This window comes from Cyprinus carpio, chromosome A25 (genome assembly GCF_018340385.1).
Source record: "Cyprinus carpio isolate SPL01 chromosome A25, ASM1834038v1, whole genome shotgun sequence".
NCBI classification, from domain to species: Eukaryota; Metazoa; Chordata; class Actinopteri; order Cypriniformes; family Cyprinidae; genus Cyprinus; species Cyprinus carpio.
The window spans coordinates 4,799,365-4,827,056 of record NC_056596.1 but is presented as its reverse complement, the minus strand read 5'-3'; the positions used below and the strand labels follow the sequence as shown (position 1 = coordinate 4,827,056).

At 37.6% G+C, this 27,692-nt stretch overlaps 1 protein-coding gene across 1 annotated transcript; it reads left to right on the top strand.

Annotated features, from left to right (window-relative positions):
* Nucleotides 1-26,951, top strand: LOC122135671 (mucin-5AC-like). Its single transcript, XM_042715900.1, has 6 exons — nt 1-423; nt 528-599; nt 1,002-1,263; nt 1,368-1,482; nt 10,092-10,183; nt 26,642-26,951. Exons 1-6 carry the CDS (start codon nt 330-332, stop codon nt 26,949-26,951), a joined length of 945 nt encoding a protein of 314 aa, XP_042571834.1. The 5' UTR covers nt 1-329.
* Nucleotides 26,952-27,692: the final 741 nt, after the last annotated feature.

Here is a 27,692-nt window from a genome sequence, read left to right as displayed (position 1 = left end):
ACAAATGCCTAACTGGCCCTGCCTAAATAGACTTCTCCTGCTAACCCAGAATCAGCAATGGTTAGATAAATAGATACTTATTGAATGGTTTACTGTGCAACCCCAACTGCCAAGACTCACATCCTTGTTTAATTTGAGATTGAGATAAATGCATTGACCAAGGTTTCAATGTCTCAAACACAGCTTTGTGATGTTAAACATTTATTTAGAATTTGATGGTAATGTATATACTAGGCACCTCCTTCTGATCATAGATAACATTCCAATGAAAACTGTTAGTCACTATAAAAGTAAAAGTTTAGGCAGATAGCTCACATTAGCTCTTGAGGATGGTTGTTGCCTCTATGGTGACTGTGAGGATGTCCCAGATGTGGATGCTGAGATGGGTCGTCCTACTGGCGGGGCTGCAGTTGATACAAGCAGGTTAGGAAAAAAAACAAACAAAAAAAAACATGATTAATTACTGCAAGAAATACTCACAATATCAGCTACACTATATGACTGTATGTGTCTTTCGATGTTTAAAGACTTTATGATCGATTATGAACTTATGGGATTTCCAATGGGGACTATGTGGCCAACAACAACGGCAAAAACAGGTGAATATATTATTTATGTTTATTATTATGTTTATTATACTTTATGAGATGTACTTATAAAGATTTGCAAAGAAACTATAACTTAAAATTAGTCACAGATTTCTGCTTTAGTATGTGTAATGGACCTACACTTTAAACTCAAGGGCAATATTTTGTTTTTAAATGTGGCAAGGACAGTTGTGCCACCGACATTCAAGTAAATAAAAGTAAAATGCAGACAACGAACTTAAAGAAAAACTTAAAAACAACTGAAACTGTTGTAAATGCATCTCAATTACATGTGAATGTCATATAAACGAAAACACCTCAAATTATTACTTAAAGTTTAAGCAAAACCATGCTTGATAAATAACATACTGTAGGGGAACATGTAAGTTTGCATTCTCTTTTATTTTGTTCCAGTTCGTGCCAGTGACCATGTCAACAACATCTGCAGCATGTGGGGAAACTTCCACTTCAAGACATTTGATGGGGACTTTTATCAGTTCCCAGGCACATGCGAGTATAACCTGGTGTCTGACTGCAAAGACCCCATTTCTTTGTTCTCAATTTACGTGAACAGAACAGGACAAACCAAAACACCAAAGATCAGCAGAGTCTTGGTTACCATTAATGGCATCACATTTAATTTGACCAAGAGCCAGGTCATGATCAATGGAGAAAAGTAAGATTCTGGGGAACTAAAGTGCTGCTCACATCCTCATACACAAAACACAAAATAGATACAAATATAATATTGCTTTACTTTGAATCTTTTCTTTTATTTAGTAAATCGCTTCCCCTGCATGAGGCAGGGATCCTTGTGGAAGAGAACACAATTTACATCAGGCTCTATTACAAAATGGGCATCACTGTCATATGGAACAAAGAGGATGCAGTCACGGTGAGTGATTTATTCCTACATGCAAATGACCACACATTTACTACAGTACTTCAGATTGTGTTCAGGTTTCTAGTTCCAAACTAGAGCTTTAAAGGGGACATTGGATGCCTATTTTATCACAAGTAGGTATGATTCTTTAGGGTTTTAAATGAAATGTCTGTAAAATACTTTAGTTAAAATTCCTCAACGGTTGTGTAAAACAACACCTTTTTACCTTGTCAAAAAAAAGCTCTGTTCACAGCGACTTGATTTGGTGTACGTCTCTTTAAATGATAATGAGCCACTGCTCACCCCATCCCTCGCTTTTGTGGGGAATGTCGACACAAAACATGTGAATTGCTGCCTTGGACTTGGTGCCTTATTCAAAAAGCTAGCTTTTTTTTCAGCTTTTCCGAGCTGGCAGACATGCCAGAATCCTAACTAAATGCAAAAAATTTTAAGAGCTGGCAGACATGACAGAATAACAAAAAAAACCCCACTATATTTCATTCTCATCATCGATCGCTGTTTAAATGAAAGATCAATTAATCGATTAATCATTAACTTTAATACTGAAAATTCCTCTATTGCAGCGGCACATAGTCACCGGCGTGACAAGATGTGCAAATGCCACTCAAAACGGCAGCTTCCTCATCTGAATAAAATGGGTTTTTAGTCTAAATAAGGCTAGTAGTAGGACTGTAAAATGAATAAATGTGATTATGATCATTTGATAAAATGAAGGGAGCACGCAGTAGATGGGATAATTTGACTTTCATATCCTGTCAATGTTTCATATCCTGTCACGGAGACTGCTGAATGTGCCTTTTTAAATGTTTTCATGGTGCTTGATGTTGTATTTTAAAACACAGTCGCAATGTTTGCAATTGACTTTATCGGCATTTAAAATAAGGAAAGACTCAAACCCACGACCTTTGGGTTACAAGTCTGACTCTCTAACCATTAGGCCACAACTGCTCCCAATGTATATAAATAAAATGATCCCAAACGTAACGGCGTGTGGGGCTGTGCCGAGCAGTCAGTGAACCGCTTCCACCAGGCAGTGCTGCGGCAAAACACACTGTTGCTCACATGAAACATTTTTCTGTGAGTATATGACACAGTGAGGTACAAAGCTTTGTTTATAAGAGAAATAATTGGTTAGGAGGCAAATGTTACATCGTGACATTTGGACATTTGGATTCATGCCATTCAAGCCTTTGTTTTCCGTTTTTGCCAGTTGGTCACAAATTTTCATGAATTTAATAATATTTATTGTTTCTTTTCCCAAATCATCACCGTCTCAACCTCTATTTTCGCTGGTTTATTTTCCTGTCATTCACTTTGAATCCCTGTTTTTGCATCTCTTACTGTGGTAAACATGTGGGTGGGAAATGAAAGATCTCATGGCCATGAATTAAGAATTCGTTCTTACGACTTCCCTCATTTTAGTTAAACCGTGGGTTATCTAGGGAACAAATTAATGAAACATCAACCATGGCCACAAATGTAGAAGTCGTAGGAATGAATGAACAAGTTGGAATGAATTATGTGTATGTCCTGCATGTGTTCCACAGCCCTGTCAATGTGCAGTGCCTGATATTTTTCTTCACAAATACTTATTTTGTACTTCTAATTCATCATGACTAGTGTTTTGTTTTGCTCTCTACTCTGCGCTTTTCAATTTGTTACTTCTCACTGGAGCTTACGCCATGCCTACGTCCTACATCATCCACCAGAATGCCACTCTCTTCTGAACACACTTACAACAGTTAGCGGAAGCTAGAGATTACGGTTTATAACAGGGGTCTTTTTAATATTTTTCAGGGCAAAGACCTGTTATAGAGACATGAAGCAGGGACCCCCTGATACAAAATGTGTGAAGCAGAGCAACATATGAAGCCCTCAATATTAACAGAAACTAGTATTATGATTAAGAATAAATTATATTATGTTACATGTACACCGAATCAGGCATAACATTATGAACATTGACAGGTGAAGTGAATAACACTGGTTATCTCTTCATCATGGCACCTGTTAGTGGGTGAGATATATTAGGCAGCAAGTGAACATTTTGTCCTTAAAGTTGATGTGTTAGAAGCAGGAAAAATGAGGAAGCATAAGGATTTGGGCAAGTTTGACCAGGGCCAAATTGTAATGGCTAGACAACTCGGTCAGAGCATCTCCAAAACTGCAGCTCTTGTGGGGTGTTCCCAGTCTGCAGTGATCAGTATCTATTAAAAGTGGTCCAAGGAAGGAACAGTGGTGAACCAGCAACAGGGTCATGGGTGGCCAAGGCTCGTGAGCGTTAGAACTGGACCACTGGAACAATAGAAGATGATGGCCTGGTCATCGCTTACCTGGGGAACACATGGCACCAGGATGCACTATGGGAAGAAGCCAAGCCGGCAGAGGCAGTGTGATGCTTTGTGCAATGTTCTGTTGGGAAACCTTAGGTCCTGCCATCCATGTGGTTGTTACTTTGACACGTACCACCTACCTGAGCATTGTTGCAGACCATGTACACCCTTTCATGGAAACGGTATTCCGTGGTGGCTGTGGCCTCTTTCAGCAGGATAATGTGCCCTGCCACAAAGCTAAAATAGTTCAGGAATAGTTTGAGGAGCACAACAACGACTTTGAGGTGTTGACTTGGCCTCCAAATTCCCAGATCTCAATCCAGTCGAGCATCTGTGGGATGTACTGAACAAACAAGTCAGATTCATGGAAGCCCCACCTCACAACTTACAGGACTTAAAGGATCTGATGCTAACATCTTGGTGTCAGATACCACAGCACACCTTCAGGGGTCTAGTAAAGTCCATGCCTCAACAGGTCAAGGCTGTTTTGGCAGCAAAAGGGGGTCCAACACAATATTAGGAAGGTGGCTATAATGTTATGCCTGATCGGTGTATATTAAGACAGCAGATTAGAACTATGAACATTCTTTTAGTTGCACATGCATCACTGCTTGTATATTACTTGTTAAAATGCATCATGCAGTTGTGTTGCTAAACTTAGCAACTTTTCAGACTACCCTAGCAACTATTTCTTCCTAAAGCACCTAGTAACAAATGTAGCTATTTTTAAAATTTATTTGCCATCTTTTAGCAACTTTTGATAAGTGACTCATACGAAAACAATGCACACATTTTTCATCAAAACTAAACAAAAAGAGGCAACCAAAGATGCCTAGCAGTACACACATCACGTGAATTAAGTTAGCTGCTATTTGCAATTGTTCAATAATAATTGTTCACTTATAATACACCTTGTTAGTACTGTAGCTTGTACCTGTGATTGTTGATCAGTTGGTACACTGTAAGAAAAATATCTAGAAAAATGGAAAAGGTACTAGTATTTTCCAGGACATTATCCGTTATCCATTATCTCTTGTAACCCTATTACCCGAAAACATAAAATATAATGCGTTATTTAATATGCAGGTAAAAAAAAAAAAAAAAAAACTGTGAAATATCAATACGGAAAATTCCTTCATGTTAACATAGTAGATTGTGCCCTATTTTGAGTGTAGCATATTTACTAACTACAAATAACTGCAAAACTATAATTGTTCAGAATGTGTAGTTTTACTAGCAAAAAAAGTGTTCAGTAATTAAATGTTGTAGGCTATTTAAAAATACAGTTATTTATATTTTAATATTATATTATGCATTTATATTATTTTACGAACAAATCTTAATTAGCATATATAAAATCTATATTAATCATAATTTTGCGTTATGATTCCATAGTGACGTCATTGCGCAATGACATCACAACATCATTTACCAACTTTTACAAATTGACTTTCCTTTAGCAACTTCCTGAAAAATTTTCCTGAAAATTAGTTGGCAACACTGTACAAGGCATTACACCATGTAACTACACATGATGCAACAAGATTCCAGCAATTTGGCTGTCCACACCAGATGCGACAATGTGGCGCGACATAATCACTCAAATATCACAGTCATTCAGTAGTGAGAAACGCACTGCACTCCCAAGAAAATTGACAAGTTTATCATCTAATTCATAAATATTATATTTAAAACTACTAAATAAATATTATTTTTAAATATTATTTTTAGTGATTAAATTTTTTTAATTTGTTTTTTAATGAGTTGAATTGACAAGGAGTCAAATTAAAGGCATTGATGGCCAGAAAAATAATATTCATATGTAATGCCATGGTTTAACCACTAGATGCCCGTATGGGCTGTGTAATATACAGCATGTAGCCTGTAGCTCTAGTCCAGTTTTTTTGTTAGGTTTTGCATTTGAATATATATTTAGACATTATCAAACACTCCAGTTTTATAAGTTTAGATTTTAGAAGGTTACTTTACGAGGTTTGTCATGTGATTTTTTTTTTTTCTTTGAGAGTAGTGACATGGGATTTTTTATGACCTCAGAGAGTCAGGACCTCGGTATAACTAGTGTCCCCCGTCACTACCCGGTCATTAGGCCCCACACAGAGACGTGGTGAGCAACCCCCTGCTGTCCTCACTAACACCTCTCCAACAGCAACCTAGTTATCCCGGGAGGTTCTCCCTCATGGCTGAGCCTGGTCAGTCCTGATGTGATACCGGCTCCAGCCCGCTTAGCTTCATTGGGACCAGTCTTGGTCTGCAGGGTTTGAGCCTGGTCTCCCATCACACGTTACAGCCACAGGCCTATGACCCTGCAGCCCCAGATGGTTGCCCACGGAATCGAAGCAGGGTGCAGCCTTGTCTTACCTGGATGGGAGACCAGCTCAACCTGCTCCCAAGACTGGTTGCCCAATGAGCTAGCAGGGCTGAGCCTGGTCCATTCCATCCGGTACTGACCAGGCTCAGCCCTTGCTTATGCTTCAAGTGGGCAACCAGTCCTTGGGCTGCAGGGTGATATGGCTGTGGCTGTCCGTGGCAAGTTTGGTGTGCTATAAAGAATATCTCTTTTTGGATTTGAAGACTTTAGTCCTTTGCAAACTTTAAAGATCTTCTTTATGCACCAAGAGCTTGTATGACACTCATAAGACGCATACAGCGAACAAATAAAAATCGCATTATATGACCCCTTTAATTCGCACCCGTGAGCATACGCGTGTGAAGTGCATACACCGACGCAGGAGAGGTGGGTCTGACTCCGGGTTACTTTTACACGTGAAGTTCGTGACTCCGGGTTTACTTTTACACTGTTGCCACTGGTTATAATGCAAGTTAGCACTTCTAAAAGCTGTTTGTAAATTACACTACAAACATACACCTTTTTGTATACGTTCTGTGTGTTATCTAGTGTCCGCATCCAGTGTATGGAAATATCACTGATTATAATCAAGTCGCTCTACGGTCCAGTTTTTTTTGCTTTCACTAGCCTTCTTTTGTAGACATGCGTGGCATGTCTAATCACTTTCACCACCAAAGTAATACTTTGTCAAACAAACACCAGAGACCACTTAAATAAAGGTTTCACATGCTGAGAATGCTAACATAACATATAGGCCAAATATAACACCATAAATGTTTAAGAATCACTTAGGATACCTCGGGGAGATTCATGATCAGGTAGATCAACTTAATCTGAATGCCAGAAAACTACTAATTGGCCAAAATGCTTCTTTTGACTTTTCGGGGGATCATTTGGCTCTTCCTTGTGGATTACCTCTGATCTACTTTCTGTACGATCTGAATTTCTGCATATTGAATTTCAGGAAAAAAAAAATTTGATGTTCCGAATTTCCTCTTCATCTTGAAAACTTGAAGCTGTATTTTTAAAAATTGGATATTTGCAGTCAAAGAATTCAGAACTAAAAATTTGCTGTTTGAAATTACATCTATAAAACTCAGTTGTGTTAAATTTCAAATGTTCAATATTCAAGTTAAAAAAGACTGACGTTTTCGGGGCTGAAGGTCCTGGGAATCATGGAAGGCTTTCATTGGCCTAAGGCCAGCCCATGAGGCCATTTGACCAACATGTCAAACAGCCCCCAATCGATCAAACCATTTCGTTTCAGCGTCACATTTCGTAGCGTGGACAATGTTGCCACAATAAAAAACTGTCCTGTTTAAAAACATGACCGCTTCTCTTCTTTATTAGGGGGTTTGGCACCACAGTATCTTTGTTTCCAGGTGGAAAGTTAAAGAACACGACACACGTCTCCCAGAAATCCTGTGTAATTCAACCTAACATGGATCCTTGTGGCACCCCATAATTTGTTAACTTGGATTTTTCACCATTTAAGTAGACAAAATGGTAACGGTCTGCTAAATACAATCTTAATCACCATAATGCCTGTCCCCCTGAAGACCAGTGTAATTTTGTAGTCATCCTAAGAGTATGTCATGGTCTGTGTTGAACACAGCACTAAGATCAAGTAAAACCAGTATTGGGAGTCTGCCCTTGATACAGATTCGCTGGAAGCAACGTAATGTTTTGTAATTTTTTCGTAGTGCAGTTTCTGTGCTATGATGAGCCTGAAATCCTGACTGAAATTTTTCATAGATGTCTTTTTTTGCAGGAAGCAGTACAGTTTGCGTGGACACACCAATTTAATAATATTTTAGATCATAAACGGAAGATTTGAAAATGGGTTTGTAGTGTTGCACATTCATTATGGATCTAGTTCGCGGTGTTTCTTAATGTAGAGGGCTTATATAGCAGCGCATCTTAAATGGTTTTGGGAACAATGACCGCTAGTGATAGAGATGACTTAACAATATTGAGAATACGCACTTCTGGCTACAGGATAACTACTCTTTCAATAATTTAGTGTGGAATGGGCTCTACTAAACATGTTGTTTGGTTTAGTGATGTGATGATCATAGTGTTTACTTAGTTCTTATTGTCCTATAGTTTGTATAGCACTGTATTGTTCTTTAGGAGCAGTATTGAGCTCATAAAAATGGATCATAAAACGCAGTCAAAGGTTGTACATTAATAATTGTATTTCTAATAGTTGTGTGATTGTTCTTGGTGAAGAACAGGCCTTATTTCTAAACTGTTGATAGGGGTACTATTCTAGTTTAGGTGATGCCGGGTTTTATGTGTTTGAGGTCTAGCGGACTGTAGGATTAAATAATACCTTGGATTGTTTTTGGTTATTTGTTCTATGACGTTTGCGGTTTGCAAGGTAGTGATCAGTAACATTCATCACTTTGCTTGTAGAAACGTTCTAGTTTCCGTACGGACTGGTTCCCACATGTGATGTAATTAAGTCTTTGTAGTGATTCCGACGTACTTGTCCAAATTAACATTACAGCTATGTGTTTACAATGGAATGCTCAATGTGTTTTGGTGACTAAGTTTGTGAAGATTAGTGAATTTTTATACTTTTAAAATCTGCCAAGATTATGCCAAAAGTGTCCGATTCCATTTAGTGCCAAGTCATCAGAATAAGGTAAACACGCTGGATTTTGTAGCCTAATCGATTGTTCTGTGTTGTTTTCAATGTAATGTTAAAATTGAACTTTTTTATAAATAAATTAATGCATATATCAGATACATGCACTGGGCCCAACAAGCTTTTATTTACACTTTTTATGTATTTTATGTTATTATAATTTAATTTTTCAGCTTGGGTAGATCTTGTTGAAGGTTCTCATTTGAAAAAGCAGATCCCCACACAAAAAAGTGTGGGCACCCCTGGCTCTATAGCTAAGCCTATTAAGTAAACACGGAGTGAGAATTTGGTAATGTTTACTGTAGAAAAGCGTACAGGTATTTAAAAGGTGGGACTAAATACCCAAATCAACTGGCCGTTTAGTCCTTTTTGTGCTATATGGGCTAAATGGGTCGGTATTATGGGCAGAGCTGCATATAAGGCGCCTAAGTACATATTGCATATAATTGCATAATTTTTAAATTGTATTTGCATAATGGATACGTGTATGCAAGTAGTAGTTCTAAACAAGACTTCTGATTTTTTAAAGTCGATTTTTTATTTGATGAAAGTCTAGTTGAAGTCAACACCTAGTCGCTGATGACGTCATTTATGAACCAAATACGTCTGGAGCTGTGTGACAACCACCTTGTGCCGTATGTGCCAAGCTATGGCATAATGACACAGTGCTCCCACATGGCTTATTGCCCCATAACAGCTCATTTTTATCAAGTTTTTTTTGGCCTTTCGGTTGTTTTTATTTTGGCACAGATTTCTGCTTCGTTCTAAATCAGATATAGATAAAGTTGCTACAGTAAAGAGTACATTTTATATGAATCCATTAAGTGAGAGCGAATGTGCATGTGTGAATTAATTTCTACATATCAGCGTCCTCGTCTAGGTAGGGTAGTACCACTGCTGAAATTTTGTTATTCAGAAATATATGCTGGATTTTCAGTTTCTAAGCTGTCTTGACTGGGGACTTGACTTGGGACTTGAATGCAAAGACTTGTGACTTACTTGTGACTTTCAAAATAATGACTTGGTCCCACCTCTAGTCCAAACAGGGCTTATGACATACTTTATAAATGATCTTGTCTCTATATATTTTATTTTTTTATATACATTTATTTGTTGAAAAAGTGCCTGTGTTGACAGCAATTAACAACGTCGATCCGCGGGTTACGCATGCTAAATTTATTGTTGATATCTATAATTCATGATTTTACTATTGGTTAATGGTTTTTCCCTGTGGTTGTTGTTGTAGGTGGAGTTGGACTCCAAATATTCAAATAGAACCTGTGGAGGTGTGGGTTGGCGATTTCAGTGGCGTTCTATAAGAAGGTTAATTCCGGTCAGGTGAGTTTGCCTGTAATTGACGTGTCTTTTTTTTTGTTCATATGATTTCTCAATTACAGTATTTCCCACAGTATTGCAATTTTGCCATATCTTTCAAGATCATGTGTTGCACTATAAGGAGGCTCATCATTGTCTTTTCTTATATTCAATGACGAGACTAAACTGCTCAAGGTGACACTAGAGGTGATGGGAATAATGCAAATCAGCGTTTCCATATACGGGGGTGAAACCAAATGTGCTTGGCGATGATCCTGGTGCGTGAGAGTAGGGAAATAAGACACAAAGTTGGTAGACTCAATTGTACAAAATTATGTGGGAGTTCGAAGTAGGTGGTTACTCTGTAGGGGTGTTGGAGGAGCTTGTGTCGTGTGTTAGTGTGGATATTGGGGGTCTGGAATGAAGGCATGTATGCCCGGGGTTTAGGCTTTGTCAACTAAACAATTGTGGCAAAATCACTATCCTAAGACAAAATCTTAAAGAATTAACAAGGATTGTGTTTCATGATGTGTGTTATCTGCTGGATGGTAAAGGTTGAATGTTGTCTCAATCAAAAGATTATCCATGTTTCGACGAACACGGGCGGGCAGTGAGGGTTTGCAGTGCCGTTTTGAAAAATAGCATGACGTGTGTCTCCTGCGTATCGGGAGGATCAAGTACCCCTGAGGTTATCCGCCGCGTGGAGCCGTGATTCGAGGCCTGGTTGAATGATATTTGCTGAATCAAACGGAAGACACGGTCAACTAACGGCACAACGCTCTGGCGACGTTTGTCCGGGAAAAATAGTCACGTCAGTGTTCAGCACGCTGGCGGGAACTCCGCCGAACTGGAGAGAGCTGACTTCTGCGGTAATAACTAACACTGAGTTTGGTGGATGGTCACAGGCATTCCTCTCTTGAGCATGTCATTTACTTTTCCCTTGTTTTTTTAATTTATCATTATTAGCAGGCAGATGTAAAGAACTCCTTATTTACTTCTGTATTCACTGCAGGGGGGGGTGCGGGGCTGTGGACATGCCCCTACAAGATGGTAACATTCTAGAAAAGCGGTCTTCCCTGTATGGCACAATGTATGCACAAAGATACAAACGCACTGTGTGAGGAACACCCCATCGATGGCATGCTATCTGCCGCACAAGGTCAGTCCCCCAATTCATAGTAATTTAATTTATCTTAAGAACACGCATATAGAACGTTGATTTTACATTACAATCACCAATATACTGTATATTAGTGCTGCCAAAATTAGTACATTAAAGGGATAGTTCACCAAAAATGATAAATTTAGCCATGATTTGCTCACCCTCAAGGCATCCTAGGTGTATCCTTTCTGTCACGACGAATCCATATTGGAAGTAATATTAACAAAATGAACTGGCTCTTCCAAGCTTTTTAATGGAAGTGAGAGGGGTGTTATTTTTCAGTAGTTTCCAAAGAAGTCAATACAGCACATCCATGCATCATAGAACCATGTCCCACACAGCGTGTCCGGGGGAGTGAATAAAGGCCTCCTGAAGTGAAAGTGAATCAATGCGTTTTTTGTAAGAGTAAATATCCATATTTGGATACTTTATAAAAAGTAATAATCCAAATTCCACTAACTGTCTGACACACAGTCCACAATGGAACACCGTTATGTGCAGATGCCGTATGCGTACATCTACAGAGTAATCTTTCCAGCTACATGCCATATCAGCAACTCTGATCAGAGGTCTTTCTGAGATTTAGTTTTTGCGAGGCATGGCTCACATCAGCTAATGCTGATTGTGAATAGCACACTGACACTGTTTGGGTGTTTATATAAGTCTAAACCACACCACACATTTTACTTTCAGTGATTGGACTTCTGGTTTGCTAACACCTGACTCCAATGGCATTTAGTGACACCTGAAGCCTAGTGTTTCACTTACTTTTTTGAGTGAGCTCAATAAAGACAATGAAGATGATGAGATGTTTGTGATTTTCATACGATTTTAACATTTGCGTGTTCACATTAGGGAGGCATTTAGCAGTATGCGTTTATTATCCAAAGTCGACTTAAAAATGAGGACAATGGGAGCAATCAAAATCAGCAGACAAGGGGAGCGAATGAATGCCAAGGGCTGGATAGGCAAGTCTCAGTTAGCATTAATGCAGTGGACACAGCTAAGCAAGTTTTAACAAAACTTACATATATAAACGTAAAGTCTGAGAAGAGAAAAAAAAAATAATAATAATAAAATGAAAAGGTAAAAGATTAGAATAGGAAGAAGAATAGAGCAAGCTACATTGGTAGAGGTCTTTTTTGCTTTTGTTAATGTATATCTACACATAAAAAAGAAAACAAATTAGGATAGAATGACCATAAGATTATAGTGAGCTCAAGTGAGTTGATTTTGTTTAATAGAAAAGTGATGGGGGGGGAGTGGGTGGTGGGGGGGGGGGATGAGGGGGGGCAAGCGGGTGTGTTAGGGTAATATCATCGAGGGGCACTGAGTCTCAACTGTTGGCCGGGGGATGTTTGGTTTTTTTTTTAAGAGATAGAATTAAGATAGAGAGAGTAAGTTGGAAGATGGAGTTAAAATAGTAGAATGGAAGAGATGTGTTTTTACCTGATTCTTGATGATGGACAAGTTGGGCCAGGGTCATTCCACCAAGGAGGGAACGATTTAATTTAAAAGTCTGTGAAAGTGATTATTGTGCCTGTTTGGGATGGCAACAATAAAGCGCGGTTCCCTTGCAGAATGCAAGCTTCTAGGAGGCACATAAGTCTGAAGTAATGAATTTAGGTAAAGGGTGTGAGAGCCACAGTGGTTGGTTTGGTAGCAAACATTAATGCCCGCTTGAATGCGAGCATGCTCTTGGTAGCCAGTGCAAATTGATAAAACATATAATCTTGCTACTGCGTTTGGAGTTAATTGCTAAAGGTTTGATAGAATGACTGGAAGACCTGCCAAGAAAAGCAATAGTACCATCCTGGACAGAACAATTTAAGTTTCATTAAAAGCATGTTCTGAAAGAAAGGGCCTGATCTTCTTGATGTTGAATAAAGCAAATCTGGCAGGACCGGGCAGTTTTAGCCAATGTGGGTTTAGAAAAGTCAGCTGATCATTACTCATAACTGCCAAGGGGGTTTCTGGCTGTGTTTTTGAAGGAATTATGGTTGATGTCGGCCTAACTGGATGGTAAAATAAAATTTTTTTGGTTGAAAAACGATGGGTTTGATGGAACCACAAGCTGTTCTGTATTGGCAAGGTTGAGTTGAAGGGATGGTCCTTCATTCGCAAGAAATGTCTGTTAGACAAGCTGAGAGATGTAGCGTAGCTATCGTTGGATCATCAGGTTGGAATTACAGGTTAGAGTGAGTGTCATTCAGCATAGCAGTGATATGGAAAACAGCCCGTTTCTGAATGACACCACCTAGTGATGCCATGTAGGAAGAGAAGAGAAGGGTCTAAAGACGAGCCCTGAGGCAACCCTAGTAGTTAGATGTGTGTGACTTGGACGCCTCACCTGCTCCAGATACCTTTGAAGGACCTATCTGATGTACGATAAGATCAAACCACCCTGGCGTGCGGTTCCTGTGATGCCCTTTGCCAAGGAGGGTGACAGGGAGGATCTGGTGATTAACGTACTTGGTCACAAACGCAGCCAAGACAGACTCCAGCAAGATAAAGTATTGCAAGATTTGGAATCACGCTCTTGCCAGTCCTTAGGGCGTCAACATCTGAGAGCAAGGCCAGGTCTCAGCTTTGAATGTCCACTTCTGAAAGCCAGATTGTTTGCTGTTCAAGGACGGTTGTCTGTGTGAGAAAGGCAGAAGAGACTGGTGGAACACAAAAAGCTCGTTCAAGTGTTGTTTGCAATGACAGGAAAGAAGGGAAATGGTCTGTAGAGGGATGGGTACGGTGGGGTTTCTTAAGTAGTGGGTTATAAGGCCTGTCTAAATGCTGAGGGAAAACCACCAGTGTTGAAAGGGGCTGTGTTAATGATGTGAGTGAACGGCAGGGACAACGCAGGGAGAATATGGCTTAAAAGGTGATGAAATGGAAATAGGAGCAAGCGGACTTAGCCAGAATCCAAAGTAAATTTCCACATGATCAATTTGAATTTGTAGAAAACCAGAAAATTTGCAAATAAGTCACTTACTTTTTTCTTGCAACTGTGTGTGTGTATGTGCATACATATAGCGCGTGACAATCACATGCGATATATCGCCCATCCCTAATACAGAATAGTACTTTCTAGATAGTTCCGGCTCTAAAATCAAATTAAACTCGCGTGAAATGATTAATAAGTGATATGTTAATATTTTTATCAATGCTTTGTAGATTGAGTTATAAGTAATTTACAAGTGATTAGAATTACATTTTACATTACATTTTTGTACATGTACAAAACATGACTATACGTTCACAAATGATTAATTAATATGCTAACTTGATTTACAAATCTGTCCTAAGTTATCTTAAAAAATAGCATATCATGAAATAATCAAACTTATCCTAAGTAAATAGTTAATAAGTTACTAGTTAATATATTATGAATCACTTATAAATCATTGAAATGTCAACATTGTACTATTATCTCCCGGCGTTGAAAATACTCCATGTGTCCAGAAGAAGACATCTGTCTACACCCTCGACAGTCAGCCCTTATATTGCATTTTCTAAAGTATTCAAAAACTGTTGTGTAAACATATGAATAAATCATTTACAACACTTACTGCATCCTAATCGAGGTGTAAACTACTCATCACTTGTGTATGTTTTGCTCATCATTCATAGATCTTTCCCCCCAGTGTTTTACACACTAGCCTTCCTGTAACCGGCAGGTTTGTAGAAACATTTACAAATAATTTACCGCTAGATTAAGAGGATGCAGAAAGTGTTGTAAAATGAAAGTTTATTCATCACGTTACACAACCCAGGTTTTTGGCGAATACTTTGTAGTGTGTACTGCAATGTAAGGGCTGACTGGTGAGGGTGTAGACAGATGTCTTCTCTGACACATGGAGTATTTTTAACGCTGTGAGATAATAGTACAATGCTGACATTTCAATGATTTATAAATTATTAATAATTTATGAAAAAGTAACTTAGCTAGTAACTATACTGAAAAAATATTCATTGAATTTACTGAAAAAATTAAGATAAGTGGTTGCAATCAATTTATTTTAGCTACATTTAAATAAACAAATTTAGTTGACTAACTTTCAACATTTTGTTTATTTAAGTGCAGCTAAAATATATTGTTTGCAACCACTTTCCTTAAAAACAATTTTGTATCTTTTTTCAGTGTATTAACCTTTTACTAAGGATTTGTTTGATTATTTTATTATGCTATTTTTTAAGATAACTTACGAGAATTTGTAAATCGTTAGCATATTACTTAATAATCATTTGTGAATGTATAGTCATGTTTTGTAAATGATTAGTTAATTATCTAATCAGTTGTAAATTATTTATAACTTAATCTATAAAACATAGATAAAAATATTAACATATCACTTATTAATCTATGAATGCATAGTCATGTTTTGTAAATGATAACTAATCACTTGTAAATGACTTGTAAATCAGTTAACAAAACATACACAAATTGTTAGCATATCACTTATTAACTGCTTATGAACATTTTGAAAAAGATTAGTTCATCATTAACTAATCAATTATAAATGACTTACAATTGAACATTCTTATAAAGTGTTACCATGATGTGTGTGTATGTGGTTATAGATGTGTTAAATGTGTTATAGGAACTGTGTTTGATGAAATCTCAAACAAGGGCTGCATTGAGGTGGAAGGGGGGAGTGTCAGTGTAGCATGAAGGCATCTACATGCCAGGACAGATTCTCCACAAACATAGCGAGATATTAATAAAACAGATTTCCTCTATTCTCCTTTTCAGCTTTTCATGTCTTTAATTGGAAAAAAGCACTTCAACTAAAACACCTTCCACTCTATTATATTACTGTGCCATCCTGTAGTTTTACACGGTGTCTGTTTGTCATTGTTTTGTGTAATTCAGTGTATGTAAGAATGGAGGAGAATGGATCTGTATAAGTGTTCCCCGCCCTGGCCTGTGTGCTTTATAGAGGAAGGATGCCTTCCCATACCTTTGATGGGAAAATTCACTTTCCATGGGGACTGTGTATGTGCTTTCTAAAATAGAGTGTTTTAGTTACTAACTTCACTCATTTAATTGTTGGGCATGACAGGTTTATTTGTTTGTATCATGCCTTTAGGAATATGTAAGTGCTTAATATGCATTTGTGTTTTGTAGGACTGTGAAGTCCAAAGTTCCAACATGTTGATGTATTGTTCCCTTGTTGGCCTGGAAAAATGACACTGTTTGCAAATCCTGTTAGCCCAATGTTGTTTGATGCTTGACAAAGAAAAATGTTATTAATACACCTCTTTGTAGCAAGCACTGCATTTTGTATACTTGGTTACATAGAAATCAGATGTTTTAAAAACAAATTAAAAGGAAGTAATGATATGTACATATTACATTACAATTCAGACATTTAGGGGTCAGTAATATATATCTATATCATATCTATATCTATATATATATATATAGAGTGAGAGAGAGAGAGAGAGAGAGAGTAAAACCATAGCTTGTGAAATATTGTTACAATTTAAAATGTCTGGTATTTCTATTTAATATATTTGAATATATAGAAAATTTATTTAAATCATTCTTTATGTGATTTGCTGCTTAAAATGTTAAGAAAAAAAAAAGTTGTACTATTTAAGTGTACAATTTTGATGAATTGAAAGTAAGAAAAAAAACAGCATTCATTTGGAAATAGAAATCTTTTTAAACATAAAAAATTACTCTACTGTCACTTTTTAATCAATGTAGTGTGTCCTTGGTTAATAATTATAATCATTTCTTTTAAAAGAAAAAAAAAAAATCCTAGTACAAATGTTTAGAACAGTAGTGTAGCTTGTGCAAAATAAATAACACAGTGTGGTGTTATTTATTTACTCCTGATTATTAAAAGTAGACACAGGAATGATTTTACAACACAATGCAGAGTTTTCCACTTCCTTACCCACGACAGGTGAGGGAGAAGAAACTCTTTCATTTCTTTTCTGTGTTTAGAGCTTAGAAGTTGAATATGGCTCTTTTATTCTCAGCTGACTTCCACGATTATTTCAAGCGATGTGATTTCACATCGTACTTCAGACCACCTTTTGGGCTGCAGGTGCAGAGTTCAGCTGGTACTCTTATGCAGGTGTACATCACTGTGGACCAGAAACTTTTTTGAAGCAAGGCTGTGGTGAGTCCTTTGTCTTCAAAACCATAAAAAAAAAAACATCTGAATTATATAGTGGAATTTATCAAAATAATACCATTGATGTGTGGTTGTTTCTTTATACAGGTATCTGTGGGAAATTTTAACAAAAGTGCTGTTTGATGATCGAAGACCCCTCAAGTGTTCAGGTGGAAGTGCAAACGGGTTTCTTTTTTACTTAGAAAGCGCCCTGGGAAGGAGCCCTCTCCAATTGCTTGGGAAGCCGTTTGAGAATGGGTGACCCCTGTTCCTACAGAAGTGACAAGCGGTGAGACTGTTTGCTTCAAATAGTGTATGTAAAGTCATGGTGGACAGTTTTTTCAATTTTGTATTTGTATTGTTTTATACATCTCACGGAAGGGTTTAGAGTGCAAATTCATTTTTGGGATAATGTCGAACAGGTAGCAATCAGGGAACTCCATACCATAACTGATTTAATGCATTTTATTTATTACATTAGATTTAGCTTTTTTTCTGTGGTTTTATCAATGGCACCCCAGTACCCTTCATTGAGAACTGGTGTTCAAGATGAAAGGGCCAAAGAGAAGAACCCTTTTAATCACATAATGTCCAGAACTGGCTACTACTAAGTGAGTCTGAAACAATGGCAGATATATAGAGAGACAAGTAGCATTTTACTTTGCAATTAAGAAGCAAGTTTTATTTAAGTATTAGTTCATTACTTGTAGTATTTTGAAACATTACAAGTCTCTTATGCTCATAGAAAGCTGCATTTATGTGTGCTCAAAATATTGTTAAAACTCTAATATTATTGAAATAGTATTTACAATTTAAAATAACTGTTTTCCTATTGTAAATATATTTTTACAATATAGCACCTTCCTGTGATGCAAGCTAAAGTTCCCTTTGCTCTTTTCTATTTCATTCATGATCCTGAAAAAAAAATTCCACAAAATATATTGAGCAGCAAAAATTGTTTTAACATTTTAATAAGCCAGGCTCATTATTAATATTTGGTAAACAAATAATAATTAAAGGCATTGAATCAATGTTATAATAGAGATTTTTAATGGGTGACGATATGACAATATAGTGACCCATATAAAATGCATTTGAAAACATCAAGTGCACACACACAGAGTAGTGAACACACACACACAGAACAGTGGGCAGCCACATTGCTCGCGAGGGGGAGCAGTTGGGGGGTTCAGTGTGTGCGCCTCAAGGGGTTATTCCTCCCCACCAACTAGACCCTGCCAGATCTTAGACTCGTGCAACCTTGGTTTACGGAAATCCAACTTTCTAACGATCCATGGCTGCCCCTCGAAGTACCCACATTACTAAACCGCTGAATTGTGATGCTGACAATTTCAGCTTTGCATCCACAGGAATAAAATTACGTTTTAAAGAATTTAAATAAATAGTTGTTTCAGGTGTAATAATATTTCACAATATTACTGCTTTTACTGTATTTTTGGTCCGAATAAATGCAAGCCGTGTGGTGGCGTAAGGGGACTTTGTTAAAGCTTGTTTAAAAATTATGTTTTCCAGGCATTTTTACAAATTGCTATTATATGCTATTATAGTATTTATTAAAATTTTAAATTAGCTTTTTATTTTATTTCCAGATTTATTTTCCAGATTTAAATTATTTTGTAGGTATTACTTTAGTCATTTTTATTACATTTTTATTAAATCACTTCCTATTTCGCTTTATTTGTTTGTTGTTTTCATGGAATTACTAATTATTGTGCATATCTGCCATTTATGCGTTGCTTTTTTTCAGCTTTATTTCATTGCTTTGAAAATAAATGAAATTGTTTTAATTATAGTAAATATTAACAATTAGAATGACCCTTAGAAGTGTTCAAACTCGCGTTTGCTTACATTCTAATAAAAAATAAATAAAATGAATAATGATAAAAAAGAAACAATTAGATCAAATATCCCCAAATCTGTAGTTTTTATCCCAATACAACATGCAGTGACTCACCATGTTTATGTGCTTTCAGGGTAGAATACTCCAGCTGTACCTGTAGAGAAGATTGAGGGACTGTCTGTGTGCTGTGTTTCCTCATGCATGGGCCTGTGCAGCTGAAGGAATATTCCTTCAAGGCTGGAAAATTGTTTGCAGTAAGTAGAGATAGACCAATAGTGCAGCTTGATAGTTCGCGTGTACAAAACTGATTCCAAAAAGTTGGGACACTGTACAAGTGTGTGAATAAAAACAGAGATGCAATGATGCCAGTTTAATTTTAATATTTTATTCAGAATATAACATAGATGACATATCAAATGTTTAGAAACTGAAAAATGTATCATTTAAAGGGAAAAATAGTTGATTTTACATTTCATGGCATCGTACATTTTAAGTTAGGACAATACCATGTTTACCACTGTGTAGGGATCCCTCTTCTTTTTATAACAGATGTACATCATAGGGGACTGAAGAGACAAGTTACTCAAGTTTAGGAATAGGAATGTTGTACATTCTTGTCTCTACAGGCTTCTAGTTGCTCCAACTCCTTAGGATGCCTTGCTTTGTTGCATCTTCACTCTTTATGATCGCCAAAGAAGTTTTCTATGGGTGGGAATGGACTGCAGGCTGGCCATTTCAGTACCGGGATCACTTCTTCCTCTTGCCAGCCATGATGTTGTAGTGTTGCAGTATGTGGCCTGGTGTTGTCATGGTATTTGGAAAATGCACAGGGTCTTCCCTGAGAAAGGGCAATCTAGATGGGGAGCATATGTTGTTTCTAGAACTTGGATGCCCTTTCAGCATTGATGGTGCCTTCCAGATGTAAGCTGCCCATGCATAGCACTCATGCAACTATACCATCAGAGATGGGTTGTCCTTGTCCTCTTTAGTTGGGATGACATGGCGTCCCAGTTTTAAAGACTTCCAAGTTTGGTTGTCTGACCACAGAACAGTTTTTCCACTTTGCCTCAGTCAATTTTAAATGATCCTTAGCCCAGAGAAAATGCCTGCGCTTCTGGATCGTGTTTAGATGTGTTGCTTTTTTGACCTATAGAGTTTTAGCCTGCAGTGAATGTACGGTGGATTGTGTTCCGCATTAATGTTTTTGGAGAGTATTCCTGAATTACATGTTGTGATGATAATGAATGTAGCATTCCTGTATGTGATGCAGTGCTCTCTAAGGGGCCCGAAGATCCACGGGCACCCAGTGTAGTTTTGACCTTGACCCTTACACACAGGGTGTTCAGATTCTCTGAATCTTTGGATGATATTATGCACTGTGGGTGGTGGTGCCCCAAACTCTTTTTACATTTTCTACAGAAACTCTTTCTGATATTGCTCCACCATTTTTTGTAAGCCATAGCATTGGAGTGGTGATCCTCTGCCCATCTTGAATTCTGAGACACTGCCACTCTGAGAGGCTCTTTTTATTCCCAATCATGTTGCCAGAGATTGACCTAATAAGTTGCGGGGTGGTCTCCAACATTCCTTATATGTACATTTTGCTTTTCGACCTCTTATTGCTATCAATCCCCAGCTTTTTTTGGAATGTGTGTATAGCTCTCAGGAAATCCAAAATGAGCCAATGTTGGCATGACATTTCAAAATGTCATAAAAGCATAAATATTTGATATATTTTATCACCATTTTATTGTGAATAAAATATGTTTATGAGATTTGTAAATCATTCCTGTTCTTTTTTACTCACAGTTTGTACAGTGTCCCAGCTTTTGAATCAAGTTCTCATCAGGCTCGCTCCTGGAGTCATATTGAGAGAACATGACTTTACATAAATCTCTCAAAACAACCAAAATATTTGGAAATAGCAGCTTAATTAAATTATCTCTCTGTTGTCTTGCTCATAGTATAGTCTTGTAAAGTCCGGTTGATCATTGGTCATTGTTCACACTCTATATAGAAAATATATAGCCTTTACATATTTTGGGTAGGATCGACATATTTGGGTGTATTTGCCAGAAAAAGAAAGCATGAAATCCCTTATCTAAACTAGAATATTAAAGGGATGCTTTTTGTAATTTTTGCTATGGCTTTTTACAACACATTCCTTTCAAACTGGTCCCTGCAGAAGTATGCAGAGAATTGCCCGGCCTGCATGGGGCTACTCATACCAGCTGCCAGAGGCTGTCGGCCGATACCTGTCTGTCTCACCAAGCCTCTCAGCGTAAAGCTGCCGTGTTAACTTTTTGCCTGTTTATGGATGTGCATGTCCAGATGGACTCTACCAAGATGAGGAATGGACTGTGTTGTACCTATAGAAAAATGTCCATGTTTCCACAGCGAACAGAAAATTTATCCCGGCAAGTCTGTCATCGTAGGGATGAACATTGGTAGTGAATGATAATATTCTAGTATTAGTCCAATGAGTGATACAAAATTTTTTAAAGTCTATGAACTGAATATACAATTTGATCTTATTTCTCTGTCTGGCGTTTAGCATTGAAAGGAAAATTCAATGTTATTCCTTGAAACCCCAAATTTATGGTATGAAAAGTGCTTTCATATACTGCATTAGGTTAAAATAAGTTTGCTTATAGAGGTTATCTTGTGAAAATTTATGTTAGAAATAAATTCAGTTAAATTAAATTCTTGTCAAAACTGATATTGAAATTTGCTGGCTAACCAAGGTTTTTAGCTAACCAGCAATCAACCTCTGTTGTAAAAGTCTTATAATAATGCGTTTTTATATCAGAAACTATATTTAAATTACAGCATCTTTGTCGATATCTTTTCCAGGGGATGCTCCTCTCCGAGGTTTTTCTTCAGCTGCAGTACAGCGAGGCCCAAATGAACATGGTTGGAGTGTGCAAAGAGACTTGTTTGCAGCAGAGCGTTGACTGTGTGAGTCTAGTGTTTTCCAATATCTCTTTTTCTTTCCTAGAGTCTATAAACTAGATTTGCTGATGGTCTTGCTTGTATGCATGACAAGGTTTTGTTTGTATATATACATAATGATTTCCCCCTTCTTTCCGGTTCTCCTTGACTGTCAGTCTGGCTGCCAGTGTCCTTCAGGTCTATTGGATGATGGCGGGGAAATTGTGTTAAACCCGGATAACTGCCCATGTACACACAATGGAGAGTTGAAGAACCGGCGATAACCATAGTTGCAATGATTGGTGTGTGTTATTTAAGTATCATTAATGAGCTATTATATTTAACTATTAAACTGTAAGATTTAGTTTTTATTTGTATATTTTGCCATTTTTCATTTAATTTGTGTTAACATTTTAGTACTTCTGAGTTTGCTTTCGTCATTTTAGTAGCTTTATGTCTGTATAGGTTTTATTTTATTTTTTATTTCTTTTAACTATACAAATAATTATTAATATTTCTTTTTTTATTGTTATATATTTTAATTAAGCTAATGTTTATTTCATTTTTAATTGTTTTATTTTTTAGTTTTTATTTCTAGTTCACGATTACTATAGCCTGCATAGTAGCGGCCATTTACATTGCCATGTTAAGAGGTGCTTTACCATAAAACCCCTAAACAAGCGAGGAAATACACTAGTTAACTTGTAACAATCTATAGTGTGAGCTTAAGAGCCACACAAGATTTGAGTCTTCCTCTATATTTACAGCACTTGCCAACAGGAAAATGGAATTGTACTTATCTAGTAAGTGTCAGGCATATACCATATACTGCTTGTGGACATTACAGAACTTTTGATCACCAAATATTTGGATTCAGGAGACTGCAGTTATATTGCTGTTCAGGTATGTGCTATGGGTGGACACAATAGCAATTAAGATCAGAGCTTTATTTAAATAAAATGACAGATAAACATCTTCATTCAGGAGCCAACAAGTCAAATTCTCTTGTTTTGCAGAACAAGTGTGGAAATAAAACTGGCAATTTCGCGTAATAGCTGAGAATATGCCTTGTGGAACAACAGGAACCCATGTTCAAAGGTTGTCCAGGATCCTTTTGGGGTAAGGTACACAGGTGTAGGTCTCATGCTATATGTTTTAACATTTGTAAGAACATTCAATACTTTGTGTGGTACACTCCAGAGTAAAATAAAATATGTTTGAAAAGAGTCATAAGAAGCCTTTCATGAGGTGTTCCAGTACCTGTCAATTTAGTCGAAAAGATAAATAAAAGAATTTCCCCTATTTTTATCAACATTTTGAAAGAGATACAGAGTGAAAATCAGTCACTGGCTGTAATATAGATTTGTGCTATGAACTCCACTAGATATGTTTGCGAACTTGGCTTGTGTTGGGCTGTGAAATGGGGCTGTTTCATACAATATCTTACAGTATCAATATAATTTTTCACATATTTTTTTTTTTTTTTTGTAACTTCTCTCTCACACACAGGGAACTCGGTTGCTGCTTTCACAGTGGGACCATAACAGCCACTTACAATGAAGTGGTCAGAGATCAGGTACTGTGAGTAACATTGGTATGTACCTTGTCGGTGATACTGACATTGGACTGACAATTATGTGGAAACACAAAACCACATTGTTATACATCATTCTGCAACCTCAGCATGGTGAGTTGGAAGTCATGATTTTTCATTTTGTGTGCCACTTCGAGACAATTTCAACAGTCCCTCACAGTAAATTTTTTGGAGTGCAACCTCTGTGCCTTGTTGTTTTCACAGGGGAGATGTTTGTGGCCTCTCGGAAATTTCAATGAAAATGCAAAATGGCTTACACTCAGGGAAATTTGCTGACTAAATAAAATTGAGTTTGTTGACAGCTGGAAGTGGCAAGCCAATGTCTTGATAAAGCAGACTTTAACCCATGCTTTAGCGAAAATGCTCTAGGCATTTAACTGCAAAGCGTACAATGTGGCATCATAAAGGGAGTTACATTCCAAAAATGCCATAACACGGTACAGATGAAAAACGTTTCAATAAATAATTATAAGTTCCTTATAATGTGGTATACAAGAATCCAATATATTTTTTAAGGATAAAATGCTTGTTCCCAGGTGGATCCAAACCCATATTAAATGCTTTGTGTGGCCGACTCATGTGCATGTGTGATGCAGGTGGGGTGTGGAGTGCTTCTGTACAGCTGTTGCAGCTTATGCTCAAGCCTGCAATAAGGCAGGTGTTTGTGAACTGGAGAACACCTGAAATGTGCCGTAAGCATTTTCAGATTCTAGTGCATATGTTTAATCTGTAGTCTTTCAATGTGATTTTAATGCAGATTCTGAATCAGTGTGGATAATGTGAGATGAATTGATTGCCTGATAAATGCTTGAAGTGATTTCCCTTCTTTAACAGTGTACTGTAGTTTGTTGTATTTCATTTAGTTTGCTTCTATATGTTCATACTTATATCCATGTTTCCATGTCAGCTGTGGTACTGTGAATACTACAATAAAAGAAAGACTGTATATGGCATTACAGTCTTGTCATATACTGCTACAAAACCTGTGCTTAACCCTAATGCTACCTGCAATAACATTTTACCCAACCTGGAGGTGAGCTCTCATTCATTTTTTACTGTGTGCTTTTTCTGTTTCTTCTTTTTTAAGATTAGTGTGCACACACTGGATATTTCTAGGCCTTTGGTATATGCTAAACTAGGATTAGAAATGGTTGAAAAAAACTTTCTTGGAAAGTAATACAATACATTTGTATTATTTTGTTGTAAAAACATTGCACCTAATTGCTGAAACAGTTAAGAATGTTTAATTTTTACTTCAATGATTATTTATCAGACATTTTCCCAGTAAAGTCGAAGTAATTGTACCAGCATCTTTTCGGTCTAATGTTTATTTCCTTTGAGAATATTGTAAAAACACTTGAAATGTAAAGACTTATATTCATCTATTTTGAATAAATGCTGATCTTTTTTTAACTTTTTTGTTCATCCAGTGAATCTCAGACAATAAAACAGACTTATCACAGGTTGCAAAAAAAACATATATATATATATATATATATATATATATATATATATATATATATATATTAAACAGCATTATCCAAAATTGAAACAATATATCAGCATATTAGAATGATTTCTGAAGGATCATGTGGCACTGAAGACTAGAGTAATTACTACTGAAATTCAGCTTTGCATCACAAATAGTATTTTAAAGGATACTAAAAGCAGAAACCTATTATTTTAAATTGTAGTAATATTTCACAATGTCGCTGTTTTTCTGTATTTTTTGATCAAATGAATGCAGCCTTTATTTATTTTTCATCAGTAAAGGGAATGGGTTTGATGCACAAAGACTTTATTGTCTCATTTCAAATCTTACTATTTAAACCCTTAGAAATACAGATCCTGTTGTAAATACATATTTTTTGAAGTGTTGTTCCATTATTATGCCTTAACAGATTTTTGATGGGTTTGTTTGTGTGTGTGTGTGTGTGTGTGTGTGTGTGTGTGTGTGTGTGTGTGTGTGTGTGTGTGTGTGTATATGTGTGTGTGTGTGTGTGTGTTTAGGATGTTATCAAAATGTCCAGTAACAAGATTTTTGATGAGAAAAATGGATCTGTGTGGAGAACTGTTTACACTGCAGATCCTGCAAAACAACAGAGTATGCCACATCACCTACATCAACTTCTCCCACAAAGCCTACTACAACAACAGAATCTACCACATCCTTCACCATCAACTACCACAAGCCTACTACAACAACAGAGATCTACCCCTACTCCATCAGCTACCACAAAGCCTACAACAACAGAATATAGCACATCACCTAAACCGTCCACTACCACCAAAACCTACTACAGCAGCCGAATCTACCCCTCACCCAACAACTACCACAAAGCTGCAGCAACAGAATATACCACATCCCACCTACACGATCCACGACCACAAAACTTACTACAACAACCCGAAACTACCCTACACCATCAGCTACCACAGAGAGCCTAATGCAACAGCAGAATCTACCCCTACACCATCAACTACCACAAGCCTACTACAACAACAGAGAGATCCTACCACATCACACCTACACTGACCTACCACAAAACCTACTGCAACAGCAGAATCTACCACATCATTTACATCAGCAACAACAGAATATACCACATCACCTACCATCAACTTCCACAAAGCCTACTACAACAACCCAAGATCTACCACATCACCTACCATCAACTACCACAAAGCCTACTACAACAGCCCGAGATCTACCCCCTGCACCCCGACAGCTACCACAGAGCCTACTACAACAACAGATCTACCACAGCATCACCTACTGTTGACAGCTACCACAAAACCTACACAACTACAGAGTCTCACGACCACTTACCAATAACTACCACAAAGCCTACTATAACAACCAAGGAATCTACCACATCATTTACCTGAACAACAACAGAGATATACCACATCACCTCACCATCAGCTACCACAAAGCCTGCCTCTACAACAACAGAATATACCCATCACCTACACCGTCAACTACCACCAAAGCCTACTACGACAACAGAATCCCTCGGGGCATCACCCTGCACCCACAAAGCTACCCACAAAGCCTACTACAACAACAGAATCTACCCCTCACCATCAAAAAGCTACCACAGAGCCTACTACAACCTTGAGATCCTGCCCCTACGATGTATACCAGAAGCCTACTACAACAACAGATCTACCACATCACCTGGCTGACAACTGCACATCACCTACTACAATGGCAGGTCTCTGACATCACTTGCACCAGTGGCTACCACCAAAACCTACTGTAACAGCAGAATCTGCATGGAGGGTTGGGGTGAATATACCCATCACCTACACGATCGCTACCTACAAAGCCTGCTACAACCTTAGAATCCGCCCCTACACACCCATCCAGCTACCACAAGCCTACTACAACAGCCCGAATCTACCCCTACACCGACAACTACCACAGAGCCTACTGCAACAACAGAATCTACCATGCCTACCGACAGCTACCACATCACCTGCACTACTACAACAGAGTCCTACGACATCACTTACAGTAACTACCTACAAAACCTACTATAACAACAGATCTACCACATCATTTTACATCCAACAGCAACAGAATATACCATCCACCTACACCGTCAACTACCTGAAGCCTACACAGCAACAGAATATACCACATCACCTACACCATCAGCAACTACCCTGAAGCCTACTACAACAACAGAATCTACCCCTACACCCATCAACTACCACAAAGCCTACTACATATGACAGGAATCCCTACCCCTACACCGACAACTACCACTGACCTACTACAACAACAGAATCTGCCACATCACCTACTGGCGACAACTACCACAAAACCTACTACAACAACAGAGTCTCACGACATC

Coding starts and splice junctions, on each gene's coding strand:
- LOC122135671 (XM_042715900.1), top strand. CDS start 330: ATGGTTGTTGCCTCTATGGTGACTGTGAGGATGTCCCAGATGTGGATG. Junction 600..1,001: donor AACAACAACGGCAAAAACAG/GTGAATATATTA, acceptor ATTTTGTTCCAG/TTCGTGCCAGTGACCATGTC. Junction 1,264..1,367: donor GTCATGATCAATGGAGAAAA/GTAAGATTCTGG, acceptor TCTTTTATTTAG/TAAATCGCTTCCCCTGCATG.